Source organism: Fundulus heteroclitus, chromosome 2 (genome assembly GCF_011125445.2).
Source record: "Fundulus heteroclitus isolate FHET01 chromosome 2, MU-UCD_Fhet_4.1, whole genome shotgun sequence".
Classification (NCBI taxonomy): Eukaryota; Metazoa; Chordata; class Actinopteri; order Cyprinodontiformes; family Fundulidae; genus Fundulus; species Fundulus heteroclitus.
Window position 1 is genome coordinate 1,134,015 of NC_046362.1, and position 20,514 is coordinate 1,154,528.

General features: G+C 43.7%; 1 protein-coding gene across 7 annotated transcripts in view; it reads left to right on the forward strand.

Moving 5' to 3' along the window:
- The first annotated feature begins 991 nt into the window (after positions 1 to 991).
- ptprz1a (protein tyrosine phosphatase receptor type Z1a) overlaps positions 992 to 20,514 on the forward strand; it is a 176,175-nt gene continuing 156,652 nt past the window's right edge. For 3 of the 7 annotated variants that reach the window (XM_021322752.2, XM_012874937.3, XM_021322754.2), the window contains exon 1: positions 993 to 1,271. In XM_021322752.2, the coding sequence (XP_021178427.2) occupies positions 1,211 to 1,271 (61 nt within the window). In that variant the 5' untranslated portion in view covers positions 993 to 1,210. Of the gene's footprint in view, positions 1,272 to 20,514 lie in introns of all 7 variants that reach the window. The other 4 variants (XM_021322753.2, XM_021322755.2, XM_021322756.2 and 1 more) reach the window with 4 other exon arrangements.

Genomic DNA, 20,514 nt, shown 5'->3' on the forward strand with positions numbered 1-20,514 from the left:
GGAGCAGGGACGTCAGCATCCACCTGAGGCCTGGATTGGGATTCCTATCATGCATGGCTTCGGGGTCAGCATGCAATCCGGGAGTGGGCCACTGAGCAAAGTTAGAAAAAGAACGTTGGGTTATGCTATCTCAGCCATTACAAGGCCTTTGTTGGGTAGTACTATACAGCTTGCAACTCCACACTACTCCAGACATTTTGAATTGAGAAAGTTTTCTGGATAGGAAGCAAAACGTCTTCAAACTTCGGAAAAAAAGTCCAGTTGTTTTTTTTGTTTTTTGTTTTTTACTTTTTTGGAACATTGGGGTACTTAACGTAATCCCTGGTTCTATGATAAGAGAATGAGGTGTTTCACCAACACATCCCTTCTTGCATGGACACGCAAAGAAACCTGCCTAGAATGAGTTGAGTGGGGTAGGTTGGCTGTAATAATGGCTGGTGGGTGGAGCCACGAGACCGCTCAACCTGTCTGTCTAGACAGACGTGATGTCATTGAAGCTACCGTAATTGGTTACACCAAGGCGATTCCCATAGCGAAATTCCTCACTCAAAGAACCAGGGATTACGTTAAGTATGTAACCCAACGTTAGGTGGCCACAGCTCACATCTCTGACAAGACAAGTGGTTGTGTTTGAGAAACAAAAGCATTTCTTATCGTTTATTTATTAATTTATTAATTTATGTCAGTCTTTGACTTTTTCCCACCAATAACCCAACTTTTTCTTTCTATTTATTTTCGATTTTCTGTTCTTCACAGCACACTTTAGTCTATCTCTCTCCTACTTATTTCCTTTCTTCCTCTTTGCCTGTCCCCGTCTCCTGTTTCCTTTGCTCTACTGTCTCTCTTCTTTATTTGTACATCTATTGTTTTGGTGCTTTATTTCCCTCCATTAGCTATCAGCTTGGCTGTGCATTATGAGTGTGAGAAGCGCTGCTCGGGCTTGTTGTGTGAAAGAAATGGAGCCGGCGTGACCTCGAACTGTGGGCGGTGCGGCGCTTCAGTCTGGCGGCTGCTCTTCAGTTAGAGCGGAGGGAAGACACAGACACACACACTCACTCACACAAGCAGCCAAATCACAACAACGAGTAGCACCGCAGTTAGAGCAGCATGGAGCTGTAAGAACCTGGGGCTGCCCGGGACCAGTTCCCCATCAAACGATCCCACTTTGTTTTCAGTTACTTCTCCAAGCTACGTGCGTTCCTCCCTCAATATGGACCTTAAAGGCTGCTGGCTGTTTCTTGCTGCGCACTTTATCCTTATCTGTCAACAAGGTAAGACATGCTGCGGGATGTCCTCACTTGGAACATTTGCGTATTATCTTGTGTTTCTTGTGTATATATATATATATATATATATATATATATATATATATATATATATATATATATATATATATATATATATACGCTAGTCAACGTTAAGGTTATTGCGCAGCGGATCCAGGTGCGCAGTTGCACCAGAAACAAAGTAAAGCGACGACGTCGCTACCTCTGAGTTTGGATTTGATGTTTTTTGTCCAGAGTTAGTTCCATTAAAAAGAGGGCTGCGCGTCTTGGTAAATGCCTCTCTCTCCTTGATTTCATATGTATGTGTGTGTGTGTGTGTGTGTGTGTGTGTGTGTGTGTGTGTGTGTGGTATCTCCTGTGTTTTCTGTTGGGAATCACCCTGTGGTTCTGTGGGATGATGGATTAAAATGTTGGGAGGAGCAGAAGGTCTCCTATCAGCTCTAAAGCAGAGCTGTCAAGCATGAAAAAGTGGTTTGGACGCGGTCTCACTTGTTCATTAAGGCTGTCAGATGCTCCTAATCGGACTGAAACAACAGCCGTACTCCTCCAGTGCTTCACAGAGACTCTCACTGCGTATGAATGATATCAAGTGATCCAGAGTTAAATAACCAATAGAAGACTTTATACCAGTAAGAAATCAGTCTTTGTTACTCTTATTCCAACTGACATGCGAGAAAGACAGAACAGCCTGGCAATATAATTTATAGACTTTACTACATTTCTTATCACAAATTTCTTAATGAAGAAGAATACCCTGGGAAATTTTTGGAGGCCCCTGGCAGTGCAACATTTTAAAAACCCAAACACCACAGAGCTGCTTTTTCCTTTCATGTTATCTTTACCTGCCAGTTGCATTGTTAAAACAAGAAAGAACAATTCTGAAGAAATTTTGAAGTGGCCCGCTGCTTGGTGCATTACTTGAATCAGAGCCAACGATTCTGTGGCTAAATTAGTCCAAATGTGCACCAGGGTTGACCTTGAAAAGTTTGAAAAGCTTAAAATAACTTGGTTTGTGTATCTCTCTCTGTCAGTTCCATGAAAATGACCCAATATGTATTGTTGTGCCATACATGCTTTTCATGAACGTTCTTTTGTGTGTTCCTCCATCCTCTTGTTAAGGGCAAGAGTAGTCTGTACATAAATATCTGAGTCAATCTGATCAGCAGTTTAGAAATACAAGACATATATTAATGCAAAGCCATCATCAACATTTGTTCCTGACAATCGCTGTTCATCTTGTCTGAACATACACTTACTTTGTGTGGCAGTAAGAGGAATTTGTTTGGCAAAGGGAATCCCATTGTTGTATTTCCTGAATGTAAGAACTATGCAGAAATTGAAAATTGAAAATTTAAATGGTAAGTATGGAAAATTGAGGCTTTTACTTTAAAAATTTTAGTAGGCCTTACTTTAAAGGTATAGTGGACAGTTTTTCCAAAAATGTAGGTAAGAAACACCCAAACCACATTTTGAATAGCAACACTATCCTAACTGCTCTTCCGCTCCTCAAGGGTATCGTGTGAAAAAAATCTCCCAAAAACACAGCAAGAGGAAACTAGCAAGGAACAAACACACACATTGGCATTAGGTGAGTGGATTACAATGATTGGCATGTGGGACAACCAATAGTTAAGCTGATCCCCTCATAACTTGAAGCCGAAATAATATCGTCCACAATAGCTTTAAAAGGCCATAGCAGTCCCATTGTTTGAATTACAGCAGTTGTGTTAAGGCCAATGCCGCAATTATCTGCAGTGTGAAATATTGAGGGTTTTAATATTTATTAAAGAGTATTTTTGATCCTATTGATTCTATTTTGAAATTTTTTTTTAGAGTTGTCTAGTGTCATTTGGTAAATTAGAAGATACTAATGCACTGTGTATATTTTTAAGGATTTTATTACTGAGAATCTAATAACTTTATTTTAAAAGTGTTGATGACTTAAACTGTGTAGCTCTGTTTAGACCTACTTGGAACTTTACACCTTATATATTCATCAGAAAAATATAAGGCCATTGCTCTGATTTTAAACAGCATGTAGTAGATTTACATTAAAAACATTAATCATAAATCCTGGTTTGAGCTCCTTGAGAGTTAGGATGCATAGGATTTATCTTTTTGCTGTAATTCCGCCTAAAACTTTAGGTATATTATTTTATAGAATGTCTGTCAGTTTTATCTTAAAGAGCCGAGTTTCGAGAACGATCGCTTGGATCATCCGGCATTAGCTATTTGACACTTTGTCTCTCTCTGAAACATTCCACACCAACAATGCAACCATTTCCCAGCGCCCGCTTCACTGCGCCATCAGATAGTATGAGTGTCTATCCACTTGCGATCCCTCCTGCCTGTTCTACTCACAGAGCAGTGGAAATGGATTTTACTGAGCGAGTCACAGTGCTGTATGTAATGCGGAAAGCCAAACAACGGCGTCAGCGCCCCTAGGTCCACCATGCCCTCCAGGGACAAACCCGGTTTGGTGAGTACTACCCCGTAGCTTTTTTGTGGATGAGGATTGCATCCAGAGCAACTTGCGTCTTTCCAGGGCTGAGTATGAGGATCTGCTGCCCCTCGGCAGACAGATCTCAATCCAGGACATCAAATGTCAACTCACAGAACAATAGATATGGAATTTACCTGCCAAACGTCCATTCCCTGGTGAACAAAATTAACAAACTGCTCCTTCTCTGCACAAAGAACCCAGATTTTCACCGATCTGCCGCCCTCTGGTTCACCAAGACATGGCTGGTCAAGCATGTCCCAGACAACTCTCCACCACTACCATGGTTCCAGCGGTTTTGTGCGGATCGCAGTGCTGAGCTTCCAGGGAAAAACAAAAGACGTGGGATTTGCTTATATTTGTCATGTTAGCCTTAAGGTGTCGGGCCCACATGCAGAAACACACTCGGTTACACAGGTAGAAGTTAAAGGGTTTATTGACTCAGACGGGTAACAAGACGGCAGAACTAATCTGCGGAAGGAGGAGACGGCTCGGACGGGCTCGGGACCAGGGAACCGGATCGATCTAGGAGCAAGGTGAGTGATTAGTGCTAGTAATGGTTCAGAGAGGAGACTACTGAGCGTAAGCTTACCACGAGGTGCGAGAGAACACGGCCGGGGAGGATGGTGTGTGTGTGGACTCAGCTCTGTTGTTGATGGCAGATGTCCGGGTTACTGGTGAGCGGGGCGAGGAGGTCCGAGCAGCACCGTGGGTACCGAGATCCAGAACAGCGAGAGGAACCGGAGGATGTTGGAGAGAGTCTTGGATCCAGAGGTGAGGTTTCGACTCGGAAGGAGGACGGAGGAACTTGGAGAGTCACGAAGGGAACCTTGGAGCTCAAGAAGGTAACCTTAGGAAACACAAAGGCAAAGTTAGCGTCGAGGGGAAAAACTGGCGAGAGGTCGTGGCTGCTAGGCATACCGCAATGAAAACACTCTGGCGTCCTCTCGCTGTTCGAGCGCTGTTCTTGTAGGCCACTCGGGTGCTGCTGGATGAGTCGCAGGTGTGCGTCTCCGCCCACCAGTCAACCATGAACACCTGTGGGGGAAAGATGGCAGGACTGGCAGAGAGCTGCACAGCCCTGCTAACTGAGTCCTGACACCACCCACCCCCCCCCCTCAAGGATCGCCAGCTGGCGATCCTGAGGATGACGTGGAAGGTCGGGAGGAGAGGAGGGAGTCAATAAGAGACTGATCAGGGATGGAGGAGCCAGCGAGCCAGGTCCGATCCTCAGGACCGCGACCAACCCAGTCAACGAGGTACTGAAAACCCCTACCACGCCGACGGGAGGCCACGATCCACTGGATGCGGCGCCCATGATGATCCTGGGCAGGTGGAGGGGGTTCGGCTGGAGGGCACAGGGAGCTGGAGATGACGGGTTTGATCTGTGAGACATGGAACGTGGGATGAACTCGGGAGTGAGACGGGAGGCGGAGACGGACAGTTGTGGGGCTGACAATGGACACGATCTCGTAGGGGCCGGTGAAACGTGGAGACAGTTTTTTGGAGGCAGCTCGGGAGGGGAGGTCACGTGTGGAGAGCCAGACTCGCTGACCGGGATGGTAACTGGGGGCAGGGACGCGCCTCCGGTCAGCGAATCGGCGGTTAGATTCGGCTGTGTTCTTGAGGGCTTGGATTGTTTTATTCCAGTATTGTTTGCAACGGGTGATGCGATCCTTTACTGAGGGGACTGTGACATGTGGGTTGTCTTCTGGGAGCAGTGGAGGCTGGTAACCTAAGGAAACCTCAAAGGGGGATAAACCTGTGGCTGTGGAGACATGACTATTGTGCGCGTATTCAACCCAAGGGAGGAACTTACTCCAGTCAGTGGGGTTCTGTGAAGTGAGGCAACGGAGGGCGGTCTCCAGCTCCTGGTTCAAACGTTCTGTCTGACCGTTGGTCTGTGGGTGGTAACCGGAGGTTAGAGTATACCGGGCCCCAAGGGCCACGGCAAACTCCTTCCACACACGAGATATGAACTGTGGACCACGGTCAGACAGAACCTTTTGCGGAATTCCATGCAAGCGGAATACGTGTTTGACCAGGAGCTGGGCCGTTTGGAGTGCTGAGGGAAGCTTACGGAGAGGGATGAGGTGGCAGGCTTTAGAAAAACGATCGATGACTGTGAGGATGGCTGTCATTCCTTGGGACGAGGGGAGACCGGTGACAAAGTCCAGGGCGACGTGGGACCAGGGGCGTTCGGGAATTGGTAAGGGCTGTAGGAGACCCGCAGGTGGTCTGTTTGACGGCTTATTCTGGGTACATACGGGGCAAGAGAGGACAATAGCCTTGACGTCACGGGATATGGTGGGCCACCAGAAACGACGGGGGTGAACGTGTGGGTATGGTGGATGCCAGGGTGCGCGGAGAACTTCTCAGAATGGGCCCACTGGAGGACGCGGGGGCGGACGGAGGTGGGGACATAGATTCGGCCGGGGGGTCCAGTACCGGGGTCAGGTTCTGTCAGCAGAGCTTGAGTTATTAAACCCTGGATCTCCCACTGGAGGGCACCAAAAACACAGGATGGAGGAAGGATGGTGGCTGGTTCCTCCTCCGAGTCGGGGATGGAGTGAAGGCGGGACAGGGTGTCTGGCTTCTGGTTCTTGGAACCGGGACGGTAAGAGATGGACAAATTAAACCGGGAAAAGAAAAGGGACCAGCGGGCCTGCCTGGGGTTTAACCTCTTCGCTGTCTGGATGTAGGCCAAGTTCTTATGGTCGGTCCAGATGAGAACGGGCTGCTCGGACCCCTCAAGCCAGTGGCGCCACTCCTCCAGGGCGAGCTTGATGGCGAGCAACTCTCTGTCTCCAACGTCATAGTTCCATTCAGCCGAGGTTAGGCGCCGGGAGAAAAAGGCACAGGGGTGTAGTTTATGGTCCGAGTCTGAGTTCTGGGAAAGGACCGCTCCAACTCCTGTATCTGAAGCGTCGATTTCAACAACAAATTGTTTTTTAGGGTCTGGATGGACGAGGATGGGTGCTTGAGAAAATCTCTTCTTGAGGTTGGTGAATGCTTTGCTATATTAACAAAGACTGATGCTCAGATGTTACACTTACAGAAATCGTGTAATCCTCTCCTACAATAACTCTGTATTAACTGTAAACCATTTTATTCACCAAGGGAGTTCTTGTTTATTCTGGTCAGAGCTTATCTACCCCATCCTGCACATCTGAGGCGGAAAGAGAGCTTGCTGACCTGAGAACAGGCATGGAGAAAAAAAACACAGTGACTCTCCCATGATCATTCGCACACTGTGCTAAAGGAGACATACAGTGCTGTCTCTCGTGCAGGGCTTGGACTCTCTGACCATTGACAGCTCCACCTCATTCCAACCCGAATGCATAAATTGAAAACTAATTTTTAAAAAATGGATTGATGACCAGTCAAAGTTGAGGCAACAGAACTGCATGGACTGCACTAATTGGAATGTTTTTGAAGCTTCAACCTCTGACCTAAACCAACTAACTGAGGTAGTGACATCATACATCTACTTATGTGAGGACAAGTCAATGCAGACTAAGATTATCTACAGTTTCAACTTTCCTCACATTTCAGGAAACTGCGTCACACCAAAGATGAAGCTTTCCACTGTGGAGTCCTGGTCTTGTATAAGCAGATTAGAAATAAGACATCAAGGACATCAAGCTAGCAAAAAAAGACATTTCAGTGAGAAAATAAAAAGTTGTTTCTCCACAAATGATAACCAGCATCCTGATCGACTACCAGTAGCAGGTGATGCTGGGGAGCATCTTCTCCCGGCCAAGAACAATCAACACCAGCGTCCCCCAGGGATATGTTCTCTCCCCTCTGCTCTTCTCTCTGTACACTAATGACCACATCTGTTGACCCATCTGTGAAACGTCTGATGTTTGCGAACAACACCACTGTCATTGCTGTGATCTAGGATGGTGATGAGTCGACATACAGACAGAAATTGGATCAGCTGGTCCACTGGTGCACCTACAACCACCTGGAGCTAAACCTGCTAAAGACAGTGGACATTTTAATGAGTTAGAACTCTTCAGAAGTGCAAACACATAATTTTATAATGGTTTTTAAGTGTTATGTGCAAGGCAGTCATATTGGATCTTTAGGTTTGAGGTTAGTAAAAAAAAAAACTCACTGTGGCACCTGTCATTCTGACCTTTGTTGACCTTTTCGTTATTTTTTCGAGTGAAGATGCTGGGATTTCAACTTGTGAGTAAAAGTAGAAGACAAATAAATGACAAGAATTCTTATTTTGAGTTTGCAATAATGAAAGAACACCACATTCTGACAGTCAAACCACTACAGTGCTGCTGTTTTATTTGTCACTTTGGTGGTACTCAGACAACTTATAATTTTTTGTGATGGTACTCGTTTTAAACATTTCGACAACCACTTTCCTAATTGCTTTTATTTAAATTAAAATGCAAAATTCAATACTATATATATATATATATATATATATATATATATATATATATATATATATATATATATATATATATATATATATATAGTGTTTCATGACAGTGAAACACAAGTAAGTGTTGGCAGTTATTCTCTCGCTTTTAAGCTAGAAGCAGCAATGATACTTTGGATTCTTTGAAACGAAAGCCCTTCCTGTTTTGATTCATGTAGAATTTTGACTTTAAAAGGTGTTAAGTTACTTGTTTATTCTAGTTTTCTTCAAGCCTAAATTCATAATCGTATATTTAGTTAAATAATTGTATATCTTTTTGACTCAGAGTAATTCTGAGCCAATTACATAATTATTGATGTTCTGATAAACATAAGTATACAGATGGTAAATGTACATGTTTTGAATCAGGCTTTTGGATCATGATTATTTTCACTACCTATATTAATTCCCTATTGTAGGCAATGCTGGATGCCATTAATATTTTCTGGTGAGACAGTAGAGACTTTACATGTTTCACCTCACTGTATATTTTACTGACAAACATCCATAAGGAAACTGTCTAAACACTAAACCAATGAAGGTGTACGTCTGAAGAAAATGAACATTTGTTGGCTTGTGAAGCATTGTAAATGTCTATTATCAACAGTTCATCCCTTTAAAATTGAAAAAGAACAGTTATTAAGTGGTGCAAGCATCTCCATCAATGAAGTTGGTACTTTCTTTTAAAACTGCTAGATGGGATAAATCTATTGCTTTTTACACACACTATAAAATGAGAAAATGCATAATAAATGGTTATATAATTCTAAAAAAGATCTCTAAGTGGGAAATCTGTTTTCTGTATATAAAATATATGCTTTTGCTTGTGATAATTACATCACCATAAAAGCCTAAAGTACCAAATATAAGACAACAAATTGGTAAAAACCAAGCAATGTTAAAATAAATGTTTCTGCTTTAAGATCATTCACACTATGTTTTTAAAAATGTTAACGTTCTGACAATTGTTTCTTGTTACAGGCCTTAAAATGGTTAATAATGTTCAATTATAGCAACAGACTAAAGCATTTATTTTAAACTGTATTTTTTTAAACCTCGACATAATTTGAAACTGGAAATATGCAATGCCTAAGAATAATTATCAATAAACTTGATAAATTGTCTCATTTTAAAATCTAGAAATGTACACTATTTTAAATATTTTAAATATTCTGCCTAATCAAACTTTCTTTGTGTTACAAAGACTGACAAACAATAATTCTCAGAGGAAAAAGTACAATCTGGGGTAAAAAATATTTTTGAAAAATTCTTTATTAGATCTTAACCTTTATTTTCCAAATTTTAAAACTGACCTTTTATCAAGTCCATGAGATGAACACAGTACCCACAAAGTGGTGTAATTCAATAACCAGCTCCTATAAAGTTAAGCTGATGTCTGGCGTGACGTATGATAACATGGCAATTTGTCTCAGTGCCAGTCTTTGTAAAAAGGACGAGACGTTGCGACAGTGTGAAGCTGGGGCAGAAGGGTGAGAGCACAGTGAGGGTGAATGGGTGGGAGAGCGGGTTGCATGAATGGGTGGGAGAGAAGGGTGGAGAATTTGGGGGGTTCTTCAAGTCAGGAGGCCTCACAGTGAGATTGGAGTGCAGGTTAAGCAGCACTCCTTCTTTCATTAGTCTTCCTCAACACCCCCAGCCTATCCCCCCCTCCCATTTCTTTGCAACTCCCATCTCTGTTCTCAGGCCTCTTTGAGTACTGTACAGCTCTCTCAGACTTTATAGTTTAGGACACAATATGTCCACAGTCGGTTCAGTTCTACTTGTACAGTGTTGTTTAGGTCTGTAGTCTTATTATAAGGCTTTGTTTTTCCTTCAGCACTGTTTTAATTCAAGAATACAGTATACCCACGATATGAAAAAGGCACAGTTTCAATGTAAAGTTAATGCTGTCTTGAAATGTATGACCTACCTTTAGTATCAGGGATTAGTTAAACAAATACTATCACCGTGTTTCTGAGGCAGACAGCTTAGTGATTTTGGTGTTCTTGAAAGCGTTTTTGAGTTGTTGTTGGATTGTGTATTTTACTAGCTTTGAGTGAAAGATCTTTAGCTGAATGCACATTATGTAATCACTCGTTCATACTTGCGATTTCTCTTGTTTCTGTGTGCACAAAATGCATTATATATATTCTTCTGTACATCAAACACTGCTTCGGAATCTTAAACACAGTCAAATCTCCCAACGTGATATATCACTTCAATGAAAAGACGACTGTCTTGTAGCGCAGTAGACACTGATTTGTCTAGGCAATTAAAGTAGCAGAAACGCAGTGATTATATCAGTTGTAAACATTATTGTTTTAGATTTCTAACCATGTTTTTGTTATTTTATTGATATAGAAATCATAAGTACGAACATGAACTAAAGGGGAGTAAGACCCTACAGAAGAGTGAAATTTCGGAATGATGCCTGTATTCTCAGAACACCTTCTTTTGACAGTTAAGGTTGACTATGACAACACATTAATGATGTTTAGTTATCTAGAAAGAGTTCAGTTATTATCATTATTTATTTTAAATGAACTTGTATTATGTTCCATGTTTATATATTGATTAAAAACAAACCTAAAACTTTTTAAAATTGTTTTTAAGTCAGACGTTTTTAAAGTAACACACTCAGAGCTGTAATCATAATACCATGATACCGTAAAACCGTAATATTTTGGCCTAAATTTATCATACCATCAGAATCTAATACTAATCCATGGCTACTTGTGATTGGTATTTTACTATAATGAAATAGGGTAGATGTTTTACTGAGTTGCCCACCCTAAAGGTAGGTGTACGAGTCTTAGTAGTGCAGCCTGAAATACTCGGCAAATTGCTTAAACATCCGGTGTACCAGCTGGCTTCCCGTGTTCCTCTAGTGTCCATGTTAGAGAAGGGTGCACAGTTTGAAGTGGTGGGAACAAGGCTTTAATACCAAACATGCTGTCATGTTCTGTGCACATAAAGTGAAGATGAGACTTTATTTACGTTAATCCGAGTTTTTACATATCTTTGCCTTAAGTGCGTTTATGAAATTAAAACAGCATAAGAATAAAGACAATACAATGTTGTTACATGTGAATATTGTTTTTAGTGGACTTAGGGGGAGAGCAGCCTTGCTTGCAGACATAACCCAGTAAATTAGGAATTTCTTCTTCCTGTTAGATTGTGTATGCTTTTTATGAATAGACTGATATTTACACCCCGAGCAGTTGTACCAAAATGATCCATTGTAAATCATGATACAGACTTCCTAAGGAACAAATAAAAGATGGGGCAAAAAGTAAGATGGTACCCACTTTTTTGTGTTCTGCAGTGTCTGATTTACTTACGAGTCCTACAATGTCCTGGAGCATACCTTATTAGTGCAGCTACAGTGGGTACGGAAAGTATTCAGACCCCTTTAAATTTTTCACTCTTTGTGTCATTGCAGCCATTTTTCAAAAATCTAAAAAGTTAATTTTATTTCTCAGTAATGTACACGCAGCACCCCATCTTAACAGAAAAAAACAGACATTTTTGCAAATTTATTAAAAAAGAAAAACTTAAATATCACATAAGTATGCAGACCCTTTGCTCAGTATTTAGTAGAAGCACCCTTTTGATGTAATACAGCCATGAGTTGTTTTGGGAAAAATGCAATTTTTCACATCTGGATTTTGGGTATCCTCTGCCATTCCTCCTTGCAGATCCTCTCCAGTTTTGTCAGGTTGGGATGGTAAACCTTGGTGAACAGGCATTTTCAGGTCTCTCCAGAGATGCTCAATTGGGTTTAAGTCAGGGCTCTGACTTAAACCCATTCAAGAACAGCCACGGAGTTGTTGTGAAGCCACTCCTTCGTTTTTTTAACGGTGTGCTTAGGGCAGTGGTCCCCAATCCTGGTCCTCGAGGGCCGGTGTCCCTGCAGGTTTTACATGTGCCCCTGATCCAACACACTTGACTTACTTCCCCAGTGTGCTGTCAAGTTCTCCAGAGTCCTCCTAATGACCTCATTATTTAACTCAGGTGTGTTGAAGCAGAGTAACAAATAAAAGTTGCAGGACACCAGCCCTCGAGGACCAGGATTGGGGACCACTGGCTTAGGGTCATTGTCTTGTTAAAAGGTAAACCTTCGGCCCAGTCTGAAGTCCAGAGCACTCTGGAAAAGGTTTTCGTCCAGGATATCCCTGCTGCATTCATCTTTCCCTCTATTGCAACCAGTCGTCCTGTCCCTGCAGCTGAAAAACACCCCCACAGCATGATGCTGCCACCACCATGCTTCACTGTTGAGACTGTATTGGACAGGTGATGAGCAGTGCCTGGTTTTCTTCACACATACAGCTTAGAATTAAGGCCAAAACGTTCTATCTTGGTCTCATCAGACCCGAGGGTCTTATTTATCACCATCTTGGAGTCCTTGAGGTGTTTTTTAGCAAACTCCATGCTTTCATGTCGGGCCACTCTGCCATAAAGCCCCGACTGGTGGATTGCTGCAGTAATGGTTGACTTACTACAACTTTCTCTCATCTCCAGACTGCATCTCTGGAGCTCAGCCACAGTGATCTTTAGGTTCTTCTTTACCTCTCTCACCAAGGCTCTTCTCCCCCGATAGCTCAGTTTGGCTGGACGGCCAGCCCTAGGAAGGGTTCTGGTTGTCCCAAACATCTTCCATTTAAGGATTATGGAGGCCACTGTGCTCTTCGGAACCTTATGTGCAGCAGAAGTTTTTTTGTAACCTTGGCCAGATCTGTGCCTTGCCACAATTCTGTCTCTGAGCTCTTCGGGCAGTTCCTTTGACCTCATGATTCTCATTTGCTCTGACATGCACTGTGAGCTGTAAGGTCTTTTATAGACAGGTGTGTGGCTTTCCTAATCAAGTCCAATCAGTATAATCAAACACAGCTGGACTCAAATGAAGGTGTAGAACCATCTCAAGGATGATCAGAAGAAATAGACAGCACCTGAGTTAAATATGAGTGCCACAGCAAAGGGTCTGCATACTTATGGCCATGTGATATTTCAGTTTTTCTTTTTTAATAAATTTGCAAAAATGTCTAGGGGTCTGAATACTTTCCGTACCCACTGTATGTGCTTTAAAAGTGTATGAAGAGACACTTCTTGGAAGGTTCTGCAATGTTCCATATTTTGTTCATTTATGGATAATGGTTCCCACTGCAGTTCTCTGAAGTCACAAAGCCTTAGAAATGTCTGTCTTGGTGGGTCTGACTCAAGGGTCTGTTGCCCCCATCTGGGAGGAGCTTGGGAGGCCTACGGGTGGCCCACAGCACCGCTTGCGGCGCTCTTGGGGAGCTACGCGGGGACGGACGTGGGTTACTGACCTGGTAGCTGTGCTGTCGCTGGGTGGGTCCTGGGTGGGTCTGGGGGCCTGGGGTCCCTGGGGCGCGCCGCCCTCGGGCGGGGGCCCCGGCGGGGCCTCGGGGGTTCCGGTTCCGGGGGGTGTGCCGCTTGGGGTCTGGGCCGGCGTGCGCCCGGGTGTCCGCCCCTGCACGGGGCCTCTGGTGCGCTGGGGGTCCTCAGGGCCTGTTGAGCAGGTAGGGGGGCATGGTCATTAACATCTCAGGGCAGATGCTCTTCCCCTTCTTTGGGTTGGCATTCTGCTAGTGGGGGGAGGGGAGGGAGGGGGAGTAGTGACTTACCCAGCCTGGATGTCTAGTGTCGAATGTATGGTGAGATGTTTGAATGTTTGTGTTGGGGAGGGTTTAAATCTACGGGTGGTGTGGGGGGGGGGGGGGTTTGGTGGACGTTCTGGTGGGCTTGTGTCCGGCCCCCTGTCCCGGTCCTGGTCCGTGTAGTCTCCCGGTGCGGGTTTCACCTGGGGGGTGGGGTTTGGGATGGCTCGTGCGGGCTGGCTGGCCAGGGTCCCCCATCTTATTAATTTATTTATTTAATTATATATTATTATTATTACTATTATTATTATTATTATTAATAATTTTTTGGGGGGGGTTAAATACAGTAGGCATGGGGGGTGGGCTGGGGGAGGTAGAGGTGTTGGTCCTGGTGGGTGGTTGGCTGGCGGGCCCTGCGGCCTCTCCCCGGCCCCCGGGCTATGGTGGTGCCGCTGGAGGGGCCCCTTTCTCCGGGTGGAGCTTTCGGGGAGCGGGGGTGCCTATTGGAGTCAGTAGGGGAGCTGGCTCCCTGGGTTGGCTCCCCAGTCCTTTGCTCCCCATCCCCGGACTCCTCCCTCTGCCTGCTCCATCACGCCGCCACATATGTAGGTCCTTGGGGAGAAGGCGTTACTGGAGGTTGCCACCTTTTGGTGACGTCCCTCTCCCCAGTTTTATCATGCATTTTAGACACTTTCACTCCAAACATTTTCACAACGCACATTCATGTAGGCCACGATATGGGGGGGTGGGGGGAAGACGTCTGGGGGGGGGGCTTATGTTGTGTGAGCCTCGCCCCGGGCGGCTCCCTTCACCCCCTCTCACATTTAGACATTGAGGGTTCTGGGTAGTTGCTTGGAGGGGGGGGGCTGGCACCAGCTCCCTTCCGGAGGGGGGGTGGGCTGTGCCGTGCACCCTCTTCGTTGCTCCCAGTTTTAAACACACCTGAGTTCAACATGCAACAACACAACATCTGAGCGGGCGTAGGGAGGATCGGGGGTCTTTTGCACACCCCCGATCTCCGATCGCGGCACGGAGTCTGGGGCCTGGAGGAGGTGCGGGCCACTGGGTACGGGTTCTTGGCGGGGGGCTGTTGCGGCTAGCCAGCGGCTTACCGGATCTGGGGCTGACGCCTCTGCTCTCCCCAGGAAGGGATGGGGGGCAGGGGTGGCTAGGGTAAGGTCGGGGTGGGAGGGGGTTTATTAGGTATATAGTGGGTGAGGGGGGGCTCTGGTCGGATGGCCCGTACGGGTCGTGTCGGCCCCCCCTCTTTGGGGGGCCTGGTCCGGGGGGCGCCTAGTCCGGGGGCGGGGCCAGGGGTCGAGCACAGGCAGTCGTATTGTTGAATTGTGGTGACCCCCCCCCACTTGGGATTTTTGGATGTGAATGCTATGTGGGAATGTGTGCACAGCGTCCTTTTTTTGAATTTATTTTTTATTTTATTTTATTTATTTATTAATTTTATTTATTTATTTTATTTTTTTTGTGTTTGTGTGTGGCGAGTGGGGCACAAGGGAGGGATGGTGTGAATGAGTTTTTTTTTTTTTTTTTTTTTTTTTTTTTTTTTTCCAGGTTTGGGTTCGGTCCGCTCCCTCTCCCAAGATCATCTCAAGTCTCCGATATAGTCTCCGCTGCGTTGACGGTCCTCGGGTTTGGGGCGGGTTCCCGGGTGGGCGCCGGCCCATTCCCGGCGGTGGCTTCGCGGGGCCTGGCCCCCCGGGGGGCGGCCGGGGCCCCAGGGCTCGTCCCCGCGGCTCTTGGGGGCGTCAGCATTGCGGTGGCTGGGGGATTTCCTCGGGGTCGTCTCTCCTCTTTCCTCGGGGGGTTGCAGATTTCCTGTGAAGGCCCCTCTCGGGCGCACTGCTTTGGGGGCCCCTTTGGGAGTCCGGGGTTATGGGTCCCCTGACCCCTGCCTCTGTGCTCGGGGAAGGTGGGTCTTCGGTTCTCCACAATCACTATCAAGCCATTTCCTTCTGGATAATTTTCACCTAAACTAGTGCACTCTCACAATCTCCCACAGGTGCTGGGTCCAAGGTATTAAATGTTCACTTATATATAGAAAGGCTATAATTTATTTACTTTCTTTTACTTTTTTTTTTAGGTATCACATTACACATGTCAGCTTAAATAATAATACATATGATTTAGCAATGGTATCAAGGTGTTACACGATTGTATCTGTTGCTTTATGTCTGTTGGTTGTGCTGTTCTTTTTGCGTCTCTTTCCAGGTGATGGAGCAGACAGAGGACGTTTTATCATTCTCTTCCTTTTATCTCTTCTTTCTTTCATCTCTTCTTGTTTTTCTTTTACTCTCCTACTTTCCCATTGTAGTGTCCATATAATTTGAAATTCTCCCTGCAGGAATCACAATAAAGCTATTCACACGCACAAATCAAGTGGAGCATTATGGCGAAAGCTGTTTGCTCCACTTGTGAAAGTAAAATCTGTCGAGCTCTATTTGGCATTAAGATATCAATTTTTATTGCCACATTGCTAGACAGGACACTGGGGGAAAAAAAAATGTCTGTATAATCCTTTTCAGCTTGACAAATGTGTTTGTTTCTCATCTGTTCTTTAATGTCTTTAGATTGTGCCATGATGTGGTGGTTTATCTGATTTTTTTTTTTTAGCCACTACAGGTACAGGTACTACAGTCAGAAATGCTCTATTTAAGTGATTTGGTTATCCTGCTGGTCTGGCAGTAATCCAGTCTGTGTTTAGTGAAACTAAACTCAGCTGTTCTGGATGACCACAATTAATTCCTATTTTGACATGGTCCCAGTTACTATATAAGGGTGGGTGGTGTATCTTTTTCCTCAACAAATTAAATAATCTCTTGCAAACTGCCTTTTGTATTTACTAATTTTATCGTTGCCTGATGCTAAAATTCATAGGATGATCAGAAACATGTAATGTGACACAAAAATAAAAACAAAAAATCTGCATTGGGGCCCAAATACTTTATCACAGCTCTGTTTGTGAGCAGAAAGCATGAAGACCTACCTTGTCTGAGCATGTCTGTCGTGGTTTATTGCAGGCCCTGAGGTTAGTAAGGGTTGGCATGTTAAAAATGTTTCTTTCTTCCATGCACTTTCAAAACACGGGGATTGTTCTCTAATTATTGGGGGTGACCTCAACTTTGGTCTAAATGAGGAAATAGACAGGTTGAATACAACAGGGACTCAGCGTAGTTGGCAGTCATTAAATATAGTCAAACAATACATGACTGATTTTGGTCTTTGTGATGCATGGCGTTCTCTTCATCCTAATAGTAAGCAATATACTTTTTTTTCAAATGTTCACCACACCATTAGTCTCGTTTGGACTTTTTTCTTAATCAGCAGCTCGCTGCTGTCGGACGTTTCAGAGGCTGTAATTCATCCTATTGCTATTAGTGATCATGCTCCTGTTACTTTAACCCTAACAAATAAAAAAATAACCCCACAAAACAAGAGCTGGAGATTTAATACATCGCTGCTTAAAGATGAAGAATTTAATACATTTTTCAAAGAAGAGTGGGCTTAGAACATAATCATCTGCCAGACACTTCAGCATCTATACTATGGGAAGCAGGGAAAGCAGTGATGAGAGGTAAAATAATTTCATTCTCATCTCACAAAAAGAAGTTGGAAAACAAGAAGATTCAGGAATTAGAAGACAAACTCAAGTTACTAGAAACTTCCCTGGAAGAGAGAAAGTTGGGTAAAATCCGTAAAATAAAACTAGAATTAAACCAGTATATTGAAAAGCAAAATAAATTTCTAATACAAAAACTTCGATTAGAAAATTTTGAACATGCCAATAAGTCAGGAAGCTTCTTAGCTAATCAGTTAAAAATAAATAAAGAGAAAACGACTATATTTGCAGTTACAGATTCCAATGGGAATACATTACATGATCCAGACTGTATAAATAACACCTTCCGTGATTTCTACAAATCCTTATACACATCACAGATAAATCCACCAGACAAGCAGTTTCTGGATAAAATTACACTTCCTAAACTATCAGATAACCAAAGAACGACACTGGACTCACCGCTGACAACAGTTGAAGTTCAGGAAGCTTTAACAAGCATGCCCAATAAAAAGGCTCCAGGCCCAGATGGATTCCCTACTGAGTTTTATAAGGAGTTCTGGAGTATTCTGGCACCAACGTTTCACAGAATGTTGCAAGAAATTCAGGAAAACGGCAGATTTCCAGCTAATATGAACTCTGCAACCATGAGTCTTCTGCTTAAGCCAGGCAAAGATCCTATGTTGCCCACCAGTTATCGTCCCATATCCTTAATCAACGTGGATATTAAAATAATATGTAAAGCTTTTGCAAAACGATTAGATAAAGTCACTCCTTTCATAATCCACCCAGACCAAACTGGTTTTATCAGAGGAAGGCAGTCATCCACAAACACACGCAGATTACTTAATTTAATAGATTATTCCTGCAGTACAAATAATAAAACTATTATAATGTCTTTAGATGCAGAAAAAGCATTTGATAGAGTAAATTGGATTTTTTTATTCGTTACTCTGCATAAATTTGGTTTTGGCAATTTTTTTATAAATTGGTTAAAAATTTTATACAGCTCTCCTACAGCCTGTGTCAGGACGAATAATCAAACATCTTCCAGCTTTTGTCTCCAGAGGGGCACTAGGCAAGGATGCCCACTTTCCCCCTCACTTTTTGCCATTTTTATTGAACCTCTAGCAGCAACAATTAAACAAACAAAGGTTATTGAAGGTATAAAATGCATGAATATAGAGCATAAGATTAGTCTTTATGCTGATGATGTATGTAAACTCTTCCCTTTCTCAAGTAATTAGATTACTAGAATCCTTCTCAAAGGTTTCTGATTACTCTATAAACTGGTCTAAATCTACGGTACTGCCAATTAATTGCTCTTTCCAAAACCCCCTAGATTTACATTTGTGCTCAGGAAATATCACATATTTGGGTATCACTGTGTCGTCTAAACTTGCGGATTTAGTAAAATCTAATCACATCCTAGCCTCGTGAGACCATCCTGATCTCGCGAGCTTTCAAGGTTTCACTCGCAGATCAGTCTGGCTACTCTCCGTTAAAGAAAATTTGGAGCCGTTCACCAAACGAACGTCCAATCAGCGTTGGCTTTGAGGCGGGTTGAGGTGTGACGCAACAGGAAGCGCGACAGTTCAGTCTAAAGAACATGGCGGCTTCAGCCGATGAAACTAGCGTTAGCGTGGCTATCGAGCAAGTTTTATCGGAATTACAGAGTATTTCTTTGCTGAGCTAACGAGCCTTTACCTGCAGCAGCAAGAGTAGCTTGGCTTGTGGTTGTGTTTTCGTCGTCGCTCTGTTACGTGCGACGACGAATCTGATTGGTTCATTTGGACCGTCTATCACCAACATAGGCCAATCAGCTAACCAGTATTTTCGCCCCTTCCCAAAATTACTTCAACGGAAGGTTTCCAGATGGATATGCGAAGCAAATCTATCTGGCGGAGTCAGGTTAATCACATCCCACTTTTAAAAAAAAAATAAGATGACCTGGATAGATGGAAATCACTTCCAATTTCACTCATGGATAGGGTAGCTTCGATTAAAATGATGGTCTTACCTAGAATTAATAACTTATTTTCAATGATCCCCAATAAACCATCATCTGACTGGTTTAAATCTCTAGACTCTTCAATCTCTAAATTTCTGTGGAAAGATAAACCACCCCGTATCACCTTAAAGACGCTACAGAAAACTAAAGACAGAGGTGGACTAGATCTGCCTAACTTCCATAAGTACTACTTGGAAAATAGACTACAATATATCACTAAATGGATAAAGCATAATCCTTTTGACGAGCCCTGAATAGATATAGAACAGAAAATATGCAATAATATCACGATTTCAGATTTGCCGTTTATTAGCTCAAATATAAAACAGCATACATGCTTTAAAAATATCAATATCAGCTCTACTCTGACAGCATGGTGGGAGTTTCTTAAAATGACAAAGTCATCACTTATCCCATGCAGTCGTACACCCATCTGGAACAACCCTGACATCCTACAAAATAATAATATGATAAACTTTATATACTGGAAGAATAAAGGTATTGCATATCTGGAACATTTACTTGATGGAAACAAGTTCATCAATTTTTCCAAACTATATATGGCATTAGTAAAAATAAATTTTTGGAATATGAACAACTTAAATCTATAATTAGAAAAAAATTTAAGCATATTAAAGGTGGTTTACAAATTCCAAGTAATATATTAGGGTTCCTAGATTTAACCCCCCTCCCCCAAACTACTGTCTAAATCATACAGGACACTGACTAAAATAGATGATTCAGTATCTCTTCCTATTATGAAATGGTCTTGGAACCGGGGGTTCCGGTCCCGGGGGGTGTGCTGCTTGGGGTCTGGGCCAGCGTGCGCCCGGGCGTTCTGCCCCTGCACGGGGCCTCTGGTGCGCTGGGGGGCCTCGGGGCCTATTGAGCTGGTAGGGGGGCATGGTCATTAACATCTCAGGGCAGATGCTCTTCCCTTTCTTTGGGTTGGCACTCTGCTAGTGGGGGGAGGGGAGGGAGGGGGAGTAGTGACTTACCCAGCCTGGATGTCTACTGTCAAATGTATGGTGAGATGTTTGAATGTTAGTGTTGGGGAGGGGTTAAGTCTACGGGTGGGGGG